At 41.5% G+C, this 18,928-nt stretch overlaps 1 protein-coding gene across 1 annotated transcript in view; it reads right to left on the bottom strand.

Moving 5' to 3' along the window:
* Positions 1 to 18,928, bottom strand: part of LOC120066199 (NEDD4-like E3 ubiquitin-protein ligase WWP2) — a 41,370-nt gene that overhangs the window by 9,394 nt on the left and 13,048 nt on the right. Inside the window, exons 10-12 of the mRNA XM_039017395.1 lie at positions 18,168 to 18,342; positions 2,257 to 2,314; positions 134 to 215 (exon numbers count right to left, since the gene is read on the bottom strand). Coding sequence (XP_038873323.1) covers positions 134 to 215; positions 2,257 to 2,314; positions 18,168 to 18,342 — 315 coding nt within the window. The remainder of the gene's footprint in view (positions 1 to 133; positions 216 to 2,256; positions 2,315 to 18,167; positions 18,343 to 18,928) is intronic.

Genomic DNA, 18,928 nt, shown 5'->3' with positions numbered 1-18,928 from the left:
TGTAATATCAGTCAAAATAGCAATGTATGGTGGCATTTCTCTGAGACACCTGTGTGTACAAACATGAACAAACAGACACACACACACACACACACACACACACACACAGTGGAGCAAAGACAGATTGGCTTACCCTTGGGTTCTTGGGTCCTCCCACTGTGTGGTCCGTGTGTTGTGGTTGACAAAATACACCCTCCCATTGTCCTGTCGTTTCTCTACAGGGACCAAGATAAGTGACAGTTAACAACAGGATAGATCAACAGTTTACTATTTGGTTTCAGTACAGAGTGACTGTGTGGGGAGATGTGAACGTCAACCGCAGTAGACGTTGAATTGTTGGGAGTGGGGAGGAAAGAGAAAAAAGGATGGCTGAATCTGGCAAAGCTGACTGAAAACTGACACGTCGGTGTGGCATTTCACTCGAGCTTGTTCCAAAATCCCTTCCTACAATCCACCTCAGCCTTTCTGACCTGGCTCTGGAGGAGACGGTGTTGGAGAAAGATGGGGGTGGAGCGCTCAGACAGAATGTTACAGAGGTGTAAAGGGCAAAAAACTAAACTGAGGGAGAGCAGGAAAAAGACAATTTGCTGACTATTTTCTATTTCTAGCAGTCAGAGTCCTACAATGACTACATGGTTACAATGGCTACATGGTTACAATGGCTACATGGAAGATAATAACATGACTACATGGAAGATAATAACATGGCCACATGGAAGATAATAACATGGCCACATGGTTACAATGACTACATGGAAGATAATAACATGGCTACATGGAAGATAATAACATGGCCACATGGAAGATAATAACATGACCACATGGAATATAATAACATGGCTACATGGAAGATAATAACATGGCCACATGGAAGATAATAACATGACCACATGGAAGATAATAACATGGCCACATGGAAGATAATAACATGGCCACATGGTTACAATGACTACATGGAAGATAATAACATGGCTACATGGAAGATAATAACATGGCAACCATGTCAACTTCCTCCACCAAGAATGTGTGTTGGGTGCGTTCATATGTTCAAGTTTGTGCATCCCTGTGCTGCTTCTGTCCCAACCCGCTGATTTCGTGACCATAGTTGGTGCCCCCTCCACCCCCACCACTCTCTCTCTGACATCTTGTTCTCATTAGCAGATGTGTGTGGAGGGCGCAGGAACAGTAGTGCTCACGCTGCAACTCATACTAGCCTGCTAATTTTCCCCCTCTCCTTCACTTAACCCCCTCTATTCCACTAGCCCTCCTTTATTTGACTGTTCCCGCGCTTGGTCAAGTCTTTCTCTCCTTTCTTTTTCCTGTAAAGAGTTTCTTTCAATCCACCCCCTCTTCAACGCCCCAAAAAAAGAGGGCATTTACAGATGACACAGAAATGCATGAAAGGAAATTCATCCAAATTAAAGTCCAATGTATAATTGAGGCTTTTGCTTGGGATGCCACAACATGTTGAAAACGCATCATGGTTAGAAAATATGAGTGTGCACATGGGTGAGCGCGAATGTAAGCATGTGAAAATGTGAGGTGGAGAGAAAAAATGCCAACGACCATTACTTCTGAATGATGGAGTTTGTGTGTACACCCTGTATAATTGTGTTGGTGGGAATGTTGGTAGAATATGCGCTTTTGAGAATATGAATGAATATACGAACGCATGAGAACAGAGCGCCATAGGAATATACGAGTAGAGCACAAAACGGCCATACAAGTATAACAACCAATTCCTTGAGATTACACTTGAACCAACAACTAATCAATCATATAAGGGAAAAGACTGAAATCCACAACAACAATTCAACCAAATCATATTTTGTTGACCAATAACTAATTGAAAGATGAGTTTGGCTGAATGTAAGAATAAAAGGATCTTCTGTATGAGCTTATTTGATCAAGGACAAGGCTGTTATCACAATGTTTACAAGATACCAAACAATAGATGTGGGCCAACAGTGCTGTGTGTCTGTGTGAGAGTGTACGCGTGAGAAAAACACACAAACCAGCTCTCCCCCTTCAACACAAAAACAAAGTCCTGTGCCCTTGAAAGCATCAGAACCCACTCTCATAACAACCAGTGCAGGTGTCGATGTAGCCAATGCCCCTCTTCAGCATCACTGGACCCAACAGCATCTCCATTTACTTATCAGTCCGGTCTCAGGTCCTGGGACCACTGGGGGCCACTGATTACTAGTAGTCTTAGTGTGGTGAGAAGATATAGGTGTACGTGGAGGGAACACTTACCCCATCCTGGAGGGAGCGCGCCGAGAGGGTCATTTTCCACAGCAGGAACACCAGACGACTGAGGGAGAGAGAGAGAGAAAATACGTTTCCAGTTAGGACACTTTCCACCTTCTTCCACCTTTGTCTTCTTCTCACACTCGCTTCATGGCAGCGGCTCTGTGTGAAATTCTTCTGTCCATCCACACAGCTCCCAACTCAGTTCTCACACTGGTGTGAGGTAGAGAAAAAACTAAACATACAGGGGGGAAAAGAAAGAATGCAGCAAATGCCTCAAAATGCCACAAAAAGCACACAGTTTAACAGCCTGAGTCTGGTGGAGCAGGAGCGAGCAGAGGGGTACCCCAGAAGGCTGAGGTGGCCTCTCTCATGCAGCTGGAACAGGAGACTGACAGAGAGGCTCAGACGCAGCTCGTATGCCTTCCAAAAACTACACGCTCAGGAAAGAAAAAACATGCTGTTCCAATGAGCTCACTGGCTGGCTTCAAGCCCCACCCTGTCTCCTGCCCCCCTGGCACCCCTCCCTACCCCACCCATCTGCAGAGGTCCTCCTCTTCTAGATGTGCTGTGAAAGTAAGCAGGGAGGCGCGATGTCTGAGCCAACTTAGGGAACATTCATCCATTTTCCAGACTGCCCACCCCCTCATGACAAAAGCACCTTTATTCACCCAGCCCTGGAACCACTGTGGTTTATTCAGCCTGTGCATACAGAGAAAGAGAGAGAGTGTGTGTGTGCATGTGGCACTGTACGGAAAATGTGTATAGCAAATACTAATTGAATGTGTATGACCTTGTGTTTGAATACATGTGTGTGCGTGTGTGTACATTTGCCTCCAAGTAGTATGTAATTTGTAAGATGTTTGAGAGGAGTTAGTGCCCATACTGTTTGTTTCACGACTATGAGAGTTGTGGATGAAAGATTCCAGAGCAAATCTAATACGTTCATTCTCCTCACCTCAGAAGGTCTTCTATTTCTTCCTATAATGAAACAAAATGTACCTTACAGCAGCCCATGTGTCACTGAACACACAACTTCACCCAGCATTTCCACAGAATATTCATACTGTGCCCATTCATGAGAATTAATTAGGGCCGGGACGGCAAGGAAACAAAACATGAAGCGGATTTAACTTCTTTAGGAAAACAGCACTAATGTTGGAAACAAACATCATTATGTTGCAAAATATGTGAGCGGAGATGGCGCGGAAGGAGGAGCGGCACAAGGAGTGGAGCGTGCCAAATTTGATTGGAGCGCGGAGCGAGTTTCCCCAATGGCTGGAGCGTTTGCCTTCTCGCCCGCTCCAATTTCACTCCAGTACTGTTCACTTCACGAGCTCAGGGCATGCACGGACCAGCATGCATTTGTGGTCTACTTCTGTGCTGCATAGTGCTGAGCGATTAGTTATTTTTGAGGTTGGTTCGGTTTGATTATTTTTTAAATTAAAATATTTATCCGATTTCGCTTTAAATGATTTGGGTTGAATACTGCAACACAGAATAAAACAATTAATACAAGTCCCATGATGGTAGTGACTGCCCATTAATGCTTATCAATTATTAACCATGTATTCACATTCCTTTAACAAAATATTTCAGCTCGTGTATATTACATTTGTTTTATTTGATTACTTTATTTAATTCCAAGTCATCATCTCATCTCTATAGAACTGCTGCCTACGCTGTCTGACAAAATCACTATATTGTAGTTCTTCAAAGTAAATAAGGCATACTTTTATGCCTGCTGAATACCAACTATCAATCACTTAGATCATGTATTTTCAAGTAGATACCTAGCGAAGCAACAGGTGCTCTCTATATCCCCTCACGATCAGGCATTCTTCTGCCTCTTCTGTAGCAGGTGTAAAAGAAACACAGGAATAGTAGATGCGCAATGGATTATGGTCATTGCAGTTAATTACCACGTTTAATACACTAAACTATGTAGAATATTGGCCTCTTGTAAACTACAACTACAGTGCATTTGGAATGTATTCAGACCTTGACTTTTTCCACATTTTGTTACGTTACAGCCTTATTCTAAAATGGATTAAATAAAATAATCATCAACCTACACTCAATACCATTTTTTATTTTATTTTTGCAAATTAACAAAAAAATGTTACAGAAATACCTTAATTACATAAGTATTCAGACCCTCTGCTATGAGACTCGAATTTGAGGTCAGGTGCGTCCTGTTTCCACTGATCATCCTTGAGATGTTTCTACAACTTGATTGGAGTCCACTTGAGGTAAATTCAATTGATTGGACATGATTTGGAAAGGCACACACCTGCCTATATAAGGGCCTACAGTTGACAGTGCATGTCAGAGCAAAAGCCAAGCCATGAGGTCAAAGGAATTGTCCATAGAGCTCCGAGACAGGATTGTGTCGAGGCACAGATCTGGAGAAGGGTACCAAAAAATGTCTGCAGCATTGAAGGTCCCCAAGAACACAGGTCTCCATCATTCTTAAATGGAAGAAGTTTGGAACCACCAAGACTCTTCCTAGAGAGGGCCGCCCGGCTAAACTGAGCAATCGGGGGAGAAGGGCCTTGGTCAGGGAGGTGACCAAGAACCCGATGGTCACTGACAGAGCTCCAGAGTTCCTCTGTGGAGATGGGAGAACCTTCCAGAAGGAGAACATCCTCTGCAGCACACCACCAATCAGGCCTTTATGGTAGAATGGCCAGACGGAAGCCACTCCTCAGTAAAAGGCACATGACAGCACACTTGGAGTTTGCCAAAATGCACTTAAAAGGACTGTCAGAACATGAGAAACAAGATTCTCTGGTCTGATGAAACCAAGATTGAACTCTTTGACCTGAATACCAAGTGTCACGTCTGGAGGAAACCTGGCACCATCCCTATGGTGAAGCATGGTGGCAGCATCATGCTGTGGGGATATTTTTTAGTGGCAGGGACTGGGAGACTAGTCAGGATTGAGGGAAAGATGAACGGAGCAAAGTACAGAGATATCCTTGATGAAAACCTGCTCCAGAGTAATCAGGAACTCAGACTGGGGAGAAAGTTCACCTTCCAACAGGACAACGACCCTAAGCAGACAGCCAAGACAATGCAGGAGCGACTTTGAACCCGATCGAACATCTCCGGAGAGACCTGAAATAAGCTGTGCAGCGACGCTCCCCATCCAACCTGACAGAGCTTGAGAGGATCTGCAGAGAAGAATGGGAGAAACTCCTCAAATACAGGTCTGCCGAGTTTGTAGCGCCATACCCAAGAAGACTCAAGGCTGTAATTTCTGCCAAAGGTGCTTCAACAAAGTACTGAGTAAAAGGGTCTGAATACTTATGTAAATGTGATCTGTTTTTTTATTTGTAATACATTTACTAAAATTCTAAAAACCTGTTTTTGCTTTGCCATTATGGGGCATTGTGTGTAGATTGATGGGGGGGGGACAATTTAATACATTTTAGAATAAGGCTGTAACGTAACAAAATGTGGAAAAAGTCAAGGTCTGAATACTTTCCGAATGCACTGTACCTACTACATTGCACAGTTCAGGCTAGATCTGATTTATCTATCGCTTGAGAAACTGTGCAATGTGCACACTGAGCTCACAATGTAAAATTGATTTCAACGTTGATCAATTTGTTGTTTAAAAAAAACATTTTGGTTAATCGCTCAGCACTAGTGCTGCTATAGCCTCTTACTTTAGCTACTGTCATGGAGTTTGCTAAATATTTTCAGAAAGAAACTGATAAAACACAGGTGCAAAAATCAAGGTGACTTACAAAGATGAGGAGGACCGAGAGTAAGAGAGGGAGTGCTGGGATGTAGTGTCCACAACTAATAGAATCATTGTGGAATCTGAAAAGACATGTATCCCAAAAACATGATGGTGTGCTACGTGCACATGCTAACAGAAAGGAACGAGGTGGGTAGCTAGCTAAGTGTGTCATTGTAGCAAAGTTTTTATTAACAAAAAATCAGATCTCTTAAAAGTTTAGTTAATTTTCATTGTATTATCTATACAATAGGCTATCATTGATTTTGGCCCAATAGGCCTGACATTTTACCTCATTTCAAGGAGCTTTCTGTTTTAATTGGGTTATTAGCCTAAAAACCTTTAGGCCTACCTATATAAAAAATATTTAAAAAACAACTCCGCATCCTTGCCCATCCTGGAAAGAGTGGCCCGAAGGGTGTTTAGCATCCCCTGTGGCTTTGCAAGCGCATGGAGGGTATTCTCCGCTACTGGACTGCTCTTCAGGCACCGTCACATGAGCCTGAAGCCACAGCCTCTGGCCAAACTTTGTTTCTAAAAGTGAATTCAAAAGGCACTGTAGCCTAATAAAGGCACTTTTCATTTCATTTAGGGGTGATTTTTATTTAATTCTAAGTATGCACAATTTATAGACTATAATGATTTAATACAAATAAAAGGTTTAAATGCTGTGTGCTTAATGTTCCTATCAGCCTAGTGTGTCACTCTTGCAAATGCCTCACAATTTATTTGCAGGCTATAGCCTTGAAATAATAGGCTAATAACATGTTACAAAACTGTATTATTTAGACTGTCTTAATATAGCCTTCTCCTGATCTATTTAGTTTTTATATGCCGTTTAATACGACATGTAGCCTATTTGAAATGATGACCGCTTCTTACAGTCACCTTGTCATGTTGTTTATTAAAATACCAAATGGTTTCAATACCAAATGGTAGGTCCAGGTAGTCACAAAAATAGATGGGTGTTGGTTAAATGGTGATTTTAATGAATGGAGTGAATTTGGAGCGGCAGTTTTTCCCCCTGCACAACTCCGTGAGCGATGAGTTGGATTTCTGACCGCTCAACTCACATACTCTGTTATGTTGTCATCCCATCTAGAGTCACATTTATTTATTTTTCAAGCTATAGCACACACTATTTAACATACAGTAGGTTTTTAAAGTACCAAAGAGATTGGTCTGCTTCATGTTTTCATTTTTTTACTGGTAACATCACAGCCCTAGAATTCATCATGGAAACTTTGAGAAGAACGTAAGGAATAAGATGGTAAAGAGTGCGAAGGAAGAAGAGGAGGCATATGGGGTTAAAGGGGAATGTGTTTATGTCACTCAATCAACAGCCAATATATGTATGAGACCCACCCTTCTGTGTTTGTTACAACAACAACAAAAAGACAAGAATGAAAACATTATCTCCTATGCCCTGATAATTCAGTTCCTAACCAGTTCCAAGAGGGATAGAAAGAGCTAGAGAGAGAGAGGGAAAGAAAAAAAGAAAAGACAGGGAAAACAAGAGCGGGGTCGTAAGAAAGTGGTATAATAAAGTGAAAGCGCTAAAACACAAAACATGGCGATGGAGTGGTAAGTAGGTGATTTGAGTTGAGATATTTTTGATAAACGCACGTAAATAGCAACAGACTCCTATCCTACTTCAGGATCAGAGAATTGCATAAAAAAGGCCAGTTATGAATGACTCAGTGGGAAAAGTCACATAGACCTACATTGCACACTCTGGGATACAAGGTAGTGTCTCTCTGATTTAGTAACTAATGTTAGCGCAATTAAAGATAGTTCACCCAAATGGTGCGAAACAATGGGAGTGATAGGAGGACCCCTAATAAGATAGTGACTAAAATACCCAAACTTGCTTTAACCAGGTTGTATAACAATGAGGTATCTTAGAAAGGTGTACAATAATGTCTTAAGTAGGTAGTCAAGTATTGAGACAATGGTCCAGTTCCAGTGGTGTTACTGCATGTGTCCTTCTGTTAGTGAGAATGGACAGAGCGAATAAGAAGCAGGAGGTAGAAAGGGGGGGATTTGGGAGGAGCCGGAAACTGCAGTTAATGACTCCGAGACTGCTCTCTCGGGAGTTCCTAATAAGCTGCAATTACTGGCCAAATGCGCACAGGCACACTCACACAAAACCCCAGTGTGTATGTGTTACTTAATCTACAGTGCCTTCAGAAAGTATTCATACCCCTTGACTTTTTCCACATTTTGTTGTGTTACAGCCTGAATTCAAAATGGATTAAATAGATTATTTCCCTCACCCATACACACAATACCCCATAATGACAAAGTGAAAACATGTTTTTAGAAATTATAGCTAATTTATTGAAAATGAAATAGAAAAATATCTTATGTAAATAAGTATTCACACTCCTGAGTCAATACATGTTAGAATCACCTTTTGCAGGGATTACAACTGTCTTTCTGTGTCTCTAAGAGCTTTGCACACCAGGATTGTACAATATTTGCACATTATTCCATTTCAAATTCTTCAAGCTCTGTCAAGTTGGTTGTTGATCATTGCTAGACAGCCATTTTCAAGTCTTGCCATAGATTATTTTCAAGTCGATTGAAGTCAAAAAACTGTAATTAGGCCACTCAGGAACATTCAATGTTGTCTTGGTAAGCAACTCCAGTGTATTTGGCCTTGTGTTCTAGGTTGGCCAATAAAGGTGAATTTATCTCCTAGTGTATGTTTATAAAGCAGACAGAACCAGTGTTTTTCTCTCTAGGATTTTGCCAGTGCTTAATTCTATTCAGTTTCTTATTATCCAAAAAATCTACCTAGTCCTTGAAGATGACAAGCATACCCATAACTTAATGCAGCCACCACCATGGTGAAAAGTGATACTCAGTGATGTGTTGTGTAGGATTTGCCCCAAACATAACGCTTTGTATTCAGGGCATAAAGTACATTTCTTTGCCACATTTTTTGCAGTTTTACTTTAGTGCCTTACTACAAACAGGATGCATGTTTTGGAATAGTTGTATTCTGTCATTTAGGTTAGTATTGTGGTGTAAATCAAATGTTGTTGATCCATCCTCAGTTCTCTTATCACAGCCATTAAACTCTGTAACTGTTTTAAAGTCACCATTGGCCTCATGGTGAAATTATTGAGTGGTTTCCTTTCTCTCCAGCAACTGAGTTTGGAAGGACATCTGTATTTTTGTAGTGACTGGGTGTATTGATACACCATCCAAAGTCTAAATAATAACTTCACCATGCTCAAAGGAATATGTCACCATGCTCAAAGGAATATGTCAGCTTTTTTTTTACCCATCTACCAATAGGTGCCCTTCTTTGCGAGGCATTGGAAAACCTCCCTGGTCTTAGTGGTTGAATCTGTGCTCAAAATTCACTGCTTGACTGAGGGACCTAATTGTATGTACGGGGTACAGAGATGAGGTAGTCATAAAAAATGATGTTAAACACTATTATTGAACACAGAGTGAGTCCATGCAACTTATTATGTGACTTGTTACGTACATGTATATTGACTAAAGACATTGCAGCTTTTCATTTTGAATTCATTTGAAAACATTTCTAAAAACATTATTCCACTATGAAATGATGGGGTATTGTGTGTAGGCCAGTAACACAATATCTAATTAATCCATTTTAAATTCAGGCTGTAACACAACATTTTGAAAAAGTCACGGGGTGTGAATACTTTCTATATGCCCTGGGGTGTATTGTGTGCTGTGTCACAATTGTGTGTGTGTTTTTGTTTAACTATCCTTGTGTAAAACAAAACTGTGTGTGTGTGCGCGCAACTGTGTGTGCTCACACAGCTGTAAGGTTGGAGTCAACCCCCAGGCCAGAGAGGTGGTGTATGTTACCTCCCCAAGCTCCACTCACTTTCACACAGACCGGCCTAAAAATAACCAAACCATCAACAGAGGAGGCATTCCAAAACAGAACACGACTATCAGCACCAGTGTTTTCTCTGGTAATTGTAGTAGGGGGGGTTGTAGATAAACTGAAAAGGCTGGCTCTGGTGACTTGCGTCAGTGAAACATTTACTTAAGGGCCCTTCCCAACAATGCAGAGAAAAATAGAAAGATAATACCAGGAGGAATAAACACACAATGAGTAATAATAACTTGGCTATATACACGGGGTACCAGTACCGAGTCGATGTGCAGGGTTACAAAGTAATAGAGGTAGATACAGTATGTACATATAGGTAGAGGGTACAGTGACAGGATAGATAATAAGCAGTAGAAGCAGTGCATGTGATGAGCCAACGGAGTTGGTGCAAAGGGGCGTCAATGCTGACAGTCCGGGTAGCTATTTGGTTAACTATTTAGCATTCTTATGGCTTGGGGGTACAAACTGTTCTGGGTCCTGTTGGTTCCAGAGCTGGCGCATCAGTATCACTTGCCGTGAGGTAGCAGAGAGAACAGTCTTTGACTTGGGTGGCTGGAGTCTTTGAACATTTTTAGGGCCTTCCTCTGACACCACCTAGTATAGAGGTCCAGTACGGCAGGGAGCTACAGGCCCAGTCATGTACTGAGCCGTACACACTACCTTCTGTAGCGCCATGCCATACCAAGCGGTGATGCAGCCAGCCAAGATGCTCTCAATGGTGCAGCTGTATTTTTTTGAGGGACCAAATCTTTTCTGCCTCCTGAGGGGGAAGAGTCGTTGTCGTGCCTTCTTCACAACTGCAGTGTTTTTTTCTGCACGGAAAAGTCTTGTGAGGGCCGCATATGTCCAAACAGTCAAAGCATAAATATAAAATACACACATACGCACACACAAAAGTTTGGGGTCACTTAGAAATGTCCTTGTTTTTGAAAGAAAAGCAATTTTTTTTGTCCATTAAAATAACATAAAATTGATCACTAATACAGTCTAGACATTGTTAATGTTGTAAATGACTACTGTAGCTGGAAACGGCTGATTTTTAATGCAATATCTACGTAGGCGTACAGAGGCCCATTATCAGCAACCATCACTCCTGTGTTCCAATGGCACGTTGTGTTAGCTAATCCAAGTTTATCATTTTAAAAGGCTAATTGATCATTAGAAAACCCTTTTTGCAATTATGTTATCACAGCTGAAAACTATTGTTCTGATTAAAGAAGCAATAAAACTGGCCTTCTTTAGACAAGTTGAGTATCTGGAGTACCAGCATTTGTGGGTTTGATTACAGGTTCAAAAATGGCCAGAAACAAAGACCTTTCTTTTGAAACTCGTCAGTCTATTCTTGTTCTGAGAAATGAAGGCTATTCCATGCAAGGAATTGCAAAGAAACTGAAGATCTTGTACAAAGCTGTGTACTACTCCCTTCACAAAACAGCACAAACTGGCTCTAACAGAATAGAAAGAGGAGTGGGAGGCCCCGGTGCACAACTGAGAAAGAGGACAAGTTCATTAGAGTGTCTAGTTTGAGAAACAGACACCTCACAAGTCCTCAACTAGCAGATTCATTAAATAGTACCCGCAAAACACCAGTCTCAACGTCAACAGTGAAGAGGCGACTCCGGGTGCTGGCCTTCTAGGCAGAGTTGCAAAGAAAAAGCCATATCTCAGACTGGCCAATAAAAAGAAAAGATTAAGATGGGCAAAAGAACACAGTCACTGGACAGAGGAACTCTGCCTAGAAGGCCAGCATCCCGGAGTCACCTATTCACTGTTGACGTTGAGACTGATGTTTTGTGGGTACTATTTAATGGGAATATCTACGTAGGCGTACAGAGGCCCACTATTCTGGCCATTTTGAGCCTGTAATCGAACCCACAAATGCTGATGCTCCAGATACTGAACTAGTCTAAAGGAGGACAGTTTTATTGCTTCTTTAATCAGAACAACAGTTTTCAGCTGTGCTAACATAGTTGCAAAAGGGTTTTCTAATGACCAATTAGCCTTTTAAAATGATAAACTTGGATTAGCTAACAACGTGCCATTGGAACACGGGAGTGATGGTTGCTGATAATGGGCCTCTGCACGCCTACTTAGATATTCATTTTTTTTTTTAAATCAGCAGGTTCCTGCTACAATAGTAATTTACAACATTAACAATGTCTATACTGCATTTCTGATCAATTTTATTTTAAAATTGACTTTTTTTTTTGCTTTTCTTTCAAAAACAAGGACATTTCTAAGTGGCCCCAAACTTTTGAATGGTTGTGCATGTATATGTATATGTATATATACACACACACACACACACACACGTTCTAAAGTTTTAGAACACCTACTCATTCAAGGGTTTTTCATGACAGTTCATCATTACTTTAAGGTCAGTCAATCTGGAACATTTCAAGAACTTTGAAAGTTTCTGTAAGTTCAGTCGCAAAAATCCTCAAGCGTTATGATGAAACTGGCTCTCATGAGGACCGCCACAGGAAAGGAAGACCCAGAGTTACCTCCGCTGCAGAGGATAAGTTCATTAGAGTTACTTGCCTCAGACACTGCAGCCTAAATAAATTATTTTCAGAGTTCTCGTAACAGACAAATCTCAACATCAACTGTTCAGAGGAGACTGTGTGAATCAGGCCTTCATGGTCGAATTGCTGCAAAGAAACCACTACTAAAAGGACACCAATAAGAAGAAGAGACTTGCTTGGGCCAAGAAACACAAGCAATGGACATTAGACCGGTGGAAATTTGTCCTTTAGTCTGGAGTCCAAATTGGACATTTTTGGTTCCAACCGCCGTGTCTTTGTGAGACGCAGTGTAGGTGAACGGATGATGTCCACATGTGTATTTCCCACCGTGAAGCATGGAGGAGGTGGTGTTATGGTGTTTTGCTGGTGACACTGTCAGGGATTTATTTAGAATTCAAGGCACACTTAACCAGCATGGCTACCACAGCATTCTGCAGAGATACGCCATCCCATCTGGTTTGCACTTAGTGGGACTATCATTTGTTTTTCAACAGGACAATGACCCAACTCACTATTTTACCAAGAAGGAGAGTGATGGAGTGCTGCATCAGATGACCTGGCCTCCACAATCCCCCGACCTCAACCAAATTGAGATGGTTTGGGATGAGTCGGACCGCAGAGTGAAGGAAAAGCAGCCAGCAAGTGCTCAGCATAAGTGGGAACTCCTTCAAGACTGTTGGAAAAGCATTCCAGGTGAAGCTGGTTAAGAGAATGCCAACAGTGTGCAAAGCAGGCAAAGGATGGCTATTTGAAGAATCTCAAATATATTTTGATTTGTTTAACACTTTTTTGGTTACTAATTGATTCCATGTGTTATTTCATAGTTTTGATGTCTTCACTATTATTCTACAATGTAGAAATGAGTAAATAAATAAATAAAAACCCTTGAATGAGTAGGTGTTCTAAAACTTTTGACATGGAGTGGAGTGAGTGTGTGAGTGAGTCACTTGTTAAATCCACTTCAATCAGTGTAGATGAAGGGGAGGAGACAGGTTAAATAAGGATTTTTAAGCTTTGAAACAATTGGGATTTGTGTGTGCGTGCCATTCACATTTACATTTACATTTTAGTCATTTAGCAGACGCTCTTATCCAGAGCGACTTACAGTAGAGTGCATACATTTTATTACATTTTTACATACTGAGACAAGGATATCCCTACCGGCCAAACCCTCCCTAACCCGGACGACGCTATGCCAATTGTGCGTCGCCCCACGGACCTCCCGGTTGCGGCCGGCTGCGACAGAGCCTGGGCGCGAACCCAGAGACTCTGGTGGCACAGCTAGCACTGCGATGCAGTGCCCTAGACCACTGCGCCACCCGGGAGATTCTTTTGTCTTGCCCATTCAGAGGGTGAATGGGCAAGACAAAAGATTTAAGTGCCTTTGAACGGTTTATTGTAGCAGGTGCCAGGCGCATCGGTTTGTGTCAAGAACTGCAACACTGCTGGGTTTTTCATGTTGAACAGTTTCCCGTGTGTATAAATAATGGTCCACCACCCATAGGACATCCAGCCAACTTGACACAACTGTGGGAAGCATTGGAGTCAGAATCGGCTAGCATCCCTGTGGAACACTTGACACCTTGTAGAGTTCATGTCCCGACGAAATGAGACTGCTCTGAGGGTAGAAGGGGGTAACGCAACTCGATATTAGGAAGGTGTTTTTAATATTTTGTAGACTGTGTATTTACATTCACAGTTCATTAGGTACACCACCCTGTTCACGAAAATGGTTCGCTCCTACAGAAAGTGAGTCACGTGGCTGTGGCTTGCTATATAAAAGACAGAGGCATTCAGTTACTGCTCGATTGAATGTTAGAATCGGCAAAACAAGCGACCTACGACCTTTGAGCGTGGTATGTTTGTCAGTGCCAGGCGCGCCGGTTCTAGTATCTCAGAAACGGTTGGCCTCCTGGGCTTTTCACATGCGACAGTGTCTACGGTTTACCAAGAATGATGCGACAAACAGAAAACAACCAGTCAGCGGCAGTCCTGTGGGCAAAAACAGCTCATTGATGAGAGGTCGAAAGAGAATTGTGCAAGCTAACAGGCGAGCCACAAACAGGCAAATAACGGCACAATACAACAGTAGTATGAAGAACGGCATCTCGGAAGGCACAACTCGTCAGTCCTTGTCACGGATGGGCTATTGTAGCAGAGGACCACACCGGGTCCTATCTTCCAGCAGCTAAAACAAGAAGAAGCAGCTCCAGTGGGCATGCGGTCACCAACACTGGACAATTGAGGAATGGAAAAACATTGCCTGGTCCGACGAATCCCAGTTCCTGTTGCGTCATGCTGATGGCAGAGTCCGGATTTGGCATAAGCAGCATGAGTCCATGGCCCCATCCTGCCTGGTGTCTATGGTTCAGGCTGCTGGTGGTGTAATGGTGTGGAGAATGTTTTCCTGGCACACGTTAGGTCCCTTGATATCAATTGAGCAAGGTTTCCATGCCCTGAAGAATTCAGGCTGTTCTGAAAGCAAAGCGGGTTCTGACCTGGTACTAGATGGGTGTACCTAATAATACCTCATATTTTTTTTTACATTTTCAATTTGGGATGGAAAAACTTTTCAGTGTAATCGTAAACGTCTAAAACCAGATATTAAGTAAGTAGAAAAGATAACGGACCTATATATTTTTTTGTACGATCATCTTTGAAGACTAACAATTATCAAAATCAAAAAGGTAGACAGTCAGGGAAGATCTAATAATCTAAAAATTATGCATTCAGGAGTAATGTTTTGTTTTGTCACTCAGATAGCATAAGCCATGGCAAAATGTGTAGAATTGCAGCATATCAGCTTTAAAACAGCTACATTTTGTCACTGCGGCCAACAGGAGGGCCTCTAAATTTTGGGCTATTGGCCACGCACACGCCACACCCACCACCTAATCCCCATTATGATTAAAAAAATCCCTGTGACTGTGTTGGACCATGTTAATTCCTAAGTGATGTTGACGCCAAGGAACTTGAAGCTCTCGACCCACTCCACTACAGCCATGTGGATATGGATGGGGGCGTGCTTGGCCCTCCTTTTCCTGTAGTCCACGATCAGCTCCTTTGTCTTATTGACGTTGAGGGAAAGGTTGTTGCTAGGTCACTGACCTCCCTATAGGCTGTCTCATTGTCGTCGATGATCAAGCCTACCACCGTCGTGTCATCAGTAAACTTAATGATGGTGTTAGCGTCGTTGGTGAACAGAGAGTACAGGGGATTAAGCACGCACCCGAGGGGCTCAGCCTTGCAGACAAAATGTGTAGAATTGCAAGAAGTATATAATATTTGTGGGAAAATCACCTGATGAACTTTTTAGGTATATCCGAGTTGACCTATTTGCTTATGGCTTTGCCTACACCTAGCGACTTGTTTTTTAAATTATATGAGCAAAATACATTCCACTTTATTTGGAACGGCAAGCAAGACGAAATGGGCCTATTTATATAATGAATATGAAATTGTAGGGAATAAATGATTACATATTAAAGCATTAAACCTCTCACTAAAGGCTTCAGACAAAAGTTAAATCCGAAATTGTTCTCCAGCAGATTAGTAAGAACGTCTCACCCCGGGTTCAAGAATGGCCTTTTTCTTGTTATCCCTCTCACTTTCAGTTATTTGAAAATGAAATAATCTCCAAAATATGGCTATTTTTAAAACAAGTCACAGAAAGTTGGTTGCAATTTCAGTTTAATCCACCAGAAAAGACAGAACAAACAAATATTATGGTTAAACTGAAATATAGTCATTTATTTAAAAATATATAAATATTTATGGAAAAATATGGGGAAAAAACGGTATAATCTTTGTAAATTATATCATAAATAGGGCTGGTGGAGTTATGTAACACATGCAGCTAACAAAAGTATATGGAAATGTCTGCTCTACCCAAAATTACAACCAACTAATTGCAGCAATACCGCAAAAATGGAAGAGGCAAGTGGAAGGGGGAGAAAGTAAGAAACTTTCTGTCGGCCCAGCATTAAAGACCTAAATTGGTTCAAGAAAATTGTCATAAATAATAAAAGTATACCAGTTTCATTTATGGACCAAACAATGTACAGCTGTGCCATATAGATTGCAAAATAGTTAGGAAGAGATTTTCGATGTACCGATTCCATGGCACATGGTTTATGAACTGATACACAAAACGATGCTGGATACAAAACTTAGAGTTTTTCAATTTAAATTATTTTACCAAATTCTTTCACCCAATAGAATGTTATATATATATGGGGAATACAACCATACCAGCTCTGCAGATTCTGCTGCAAAGAGACAGAATCATTATATCATTTGTTTTGGTCCTGTCCATATGTAGCTTTTGTTTTGGTTGCAGGTTCAGGAATGGTTAAAGAATTTAAACATTTACCTGGAGCTAAATCAGCAAATAGCACTGCTGGGTGATTTGAAAAGTAATTGTCAAACGATCAATAATATAATATTACTTTTAACAAAAACATTTTTTACAATCTGTAGAAACTATGAGAATAGAAAGGTTCAGAACTTTTGTGAAACATCACAGCACAGTTGAAAAATATATGGCAAATAGAAAACGGTATGGTGTAAAATATACTGTGTCTGTAAAATGTATATTGGTTCAGAACTTTTGTGAAACAGCAAAGTTGAAAAATATGTGGCAAATATAAATCAAAACTGGATGGTCTTCAGAGATAGATGGGAGGAGTTGAGGGTAGCTGAATGATGGGACTAACAACAAACAAAAGATAACTATTGTAAAATATACTTTTCCTGTAAAATGTATACAGTATATATAAGATGGAAGTAGAAGCTTAAGTGTTGTTGTCCATTAGTTTACTTCAATTAAGAGAGGGGTGGTAGGGTTAGGGGAATATAATATAGGAACATTCTAAAAAATAAATGTATACTGTATATATTTAACAAAAAAATGGGGGATTGGAAATGATGCTGACAATTACATTGAAGCCACAATCAATCTGCAATGTTAAAGCTGATCTACCCACTAAATATCTTTTAAGTATATAATACTTTGCTCGGAACCTTGAGAGGGGCCTCGCGAAACTGCTCTAAGCCACTGGTTGATACTTGACTAGGGGAGGAGTGAGGGCTGAGGAGGAAGGGTGAGACTTGACTAGGTGAGGGGTGAGATCTGAGGAACAGGAATGATGAAGTTCCTAATATTTATTCTGAACCAGTGAGTGTCATGCTGGCTCTCTGGGTCTCTCTCGAGGACGGTGCACTGTGTTTTGCACGCAGGCAGGTTTGGCTGCCACAGTGGCACAAAGAGATAAATCATCTTTAGATGTTCTATTTACTGAGTAAAAGTGAATGTGCATTGTCTGGTAGAAAAACTATGATGTAAAAAAATAACTATTTAAAAAATAAAAAAATAAAAACTTTTTTTTGCATCATTGCGCAGTGGAAACACTGATCAGAAGCAGACATGCTATCCAGTTCTCAGAGACCCATTGTTACTCAGAATACACGAGGAGGTGGATGTTATTTTGAAAGAGACTCAGAACTGTGCTTGTCGAGCAGCCTGGGTGGGAGCAGGCAGGTTTAATAGAACCCAATGACAGTGAGGCTCATTTCAGTAATTGTTTGAACCATGGAACGCCCATTTCAGCTTCATTATTTTTATCTCAACGAACGCCTTTCTGTACCCTTGCATTTTACCAAGAACGCTCTGCTGAGGGGAAGCATTCAGAGGGCCACACCTAAAGGGACTAAAGAGGAAGTTCAGACAGTACAGTATTTCATGTTGAGTTTGAGTTACCTGGTAGAGGAACCTCTGGCTGAACTGGTGCATGGCCCCCTGGAGCTGGCTGCGTTGGGACTGCCACTGCTCATAGTTCCGGACTGATTCTTCCGTGGGCCGCTGCCACGTGGTGGTTCTGGTGTTGTGGTCCACATAGTAGAACCTGCCTCGCTGGTCCACACGCTTCTCCCAACTGGAGAGGGACAGACACGGAGAGAGAGGAGTGAGACTCATACGAATGTACAAATGGACAGACAGAGAGACAGACAGAGAGACATATATCATCACGGACACAGACAAGGCTGGATATGCAAACAGAAGATTAAGATATGCATTATCCCACAGACACACACGTAAAAACAACACATGAGCACATTTCCAGCGAAGTGCAGCAGTGTTTTTTCAAGTGTGGAGGCTGCTGTTGCTATTCTCATATCTCTGACTCAACCAGAACAGAATTTGGAAGAGAAAACAGCAAAGAGTTCCATTTGCTAACACACACACACACACACACACAGACACAGACACAGACACACACACAGACACACACACAGACACACACACAGACACACACAGCTCAGAACTCAAAAAGGAGAAATTCCTCAAAAAAGAGCTTTGATAGCTACAACATAAAATCCCTCCCTGTTCCCCGTGCTGCTGTTCCCCTGAGAGAACAGGTCCCCTACAGAGCAGTACTATGGCTCCCCTATCCTTTTTACGGATATGACGGTCATTATATTTTCATAACCATCGGTTACAGGGTTATATGATAATTGTGC

This window comes from Salvelinus namaycush, chromosome 21 (assembly GCF_016432855.1).
Source record: "Salvelinus namaycush isolate Seneca chromosome 21, SaNama_1.0, whole genome shotgun sequence".
Lineage (NCBI taxonomy): Eukaryota > Metazoa > Chordata > Actinopteri > Salmoniformes > Salmonidae > Salvelinus > Salvelinus namaycush.
Note: the sequence above shows the minus strand (reverse complement) of the source record. Positions and strands in the feature narration are given on the sequence as shown.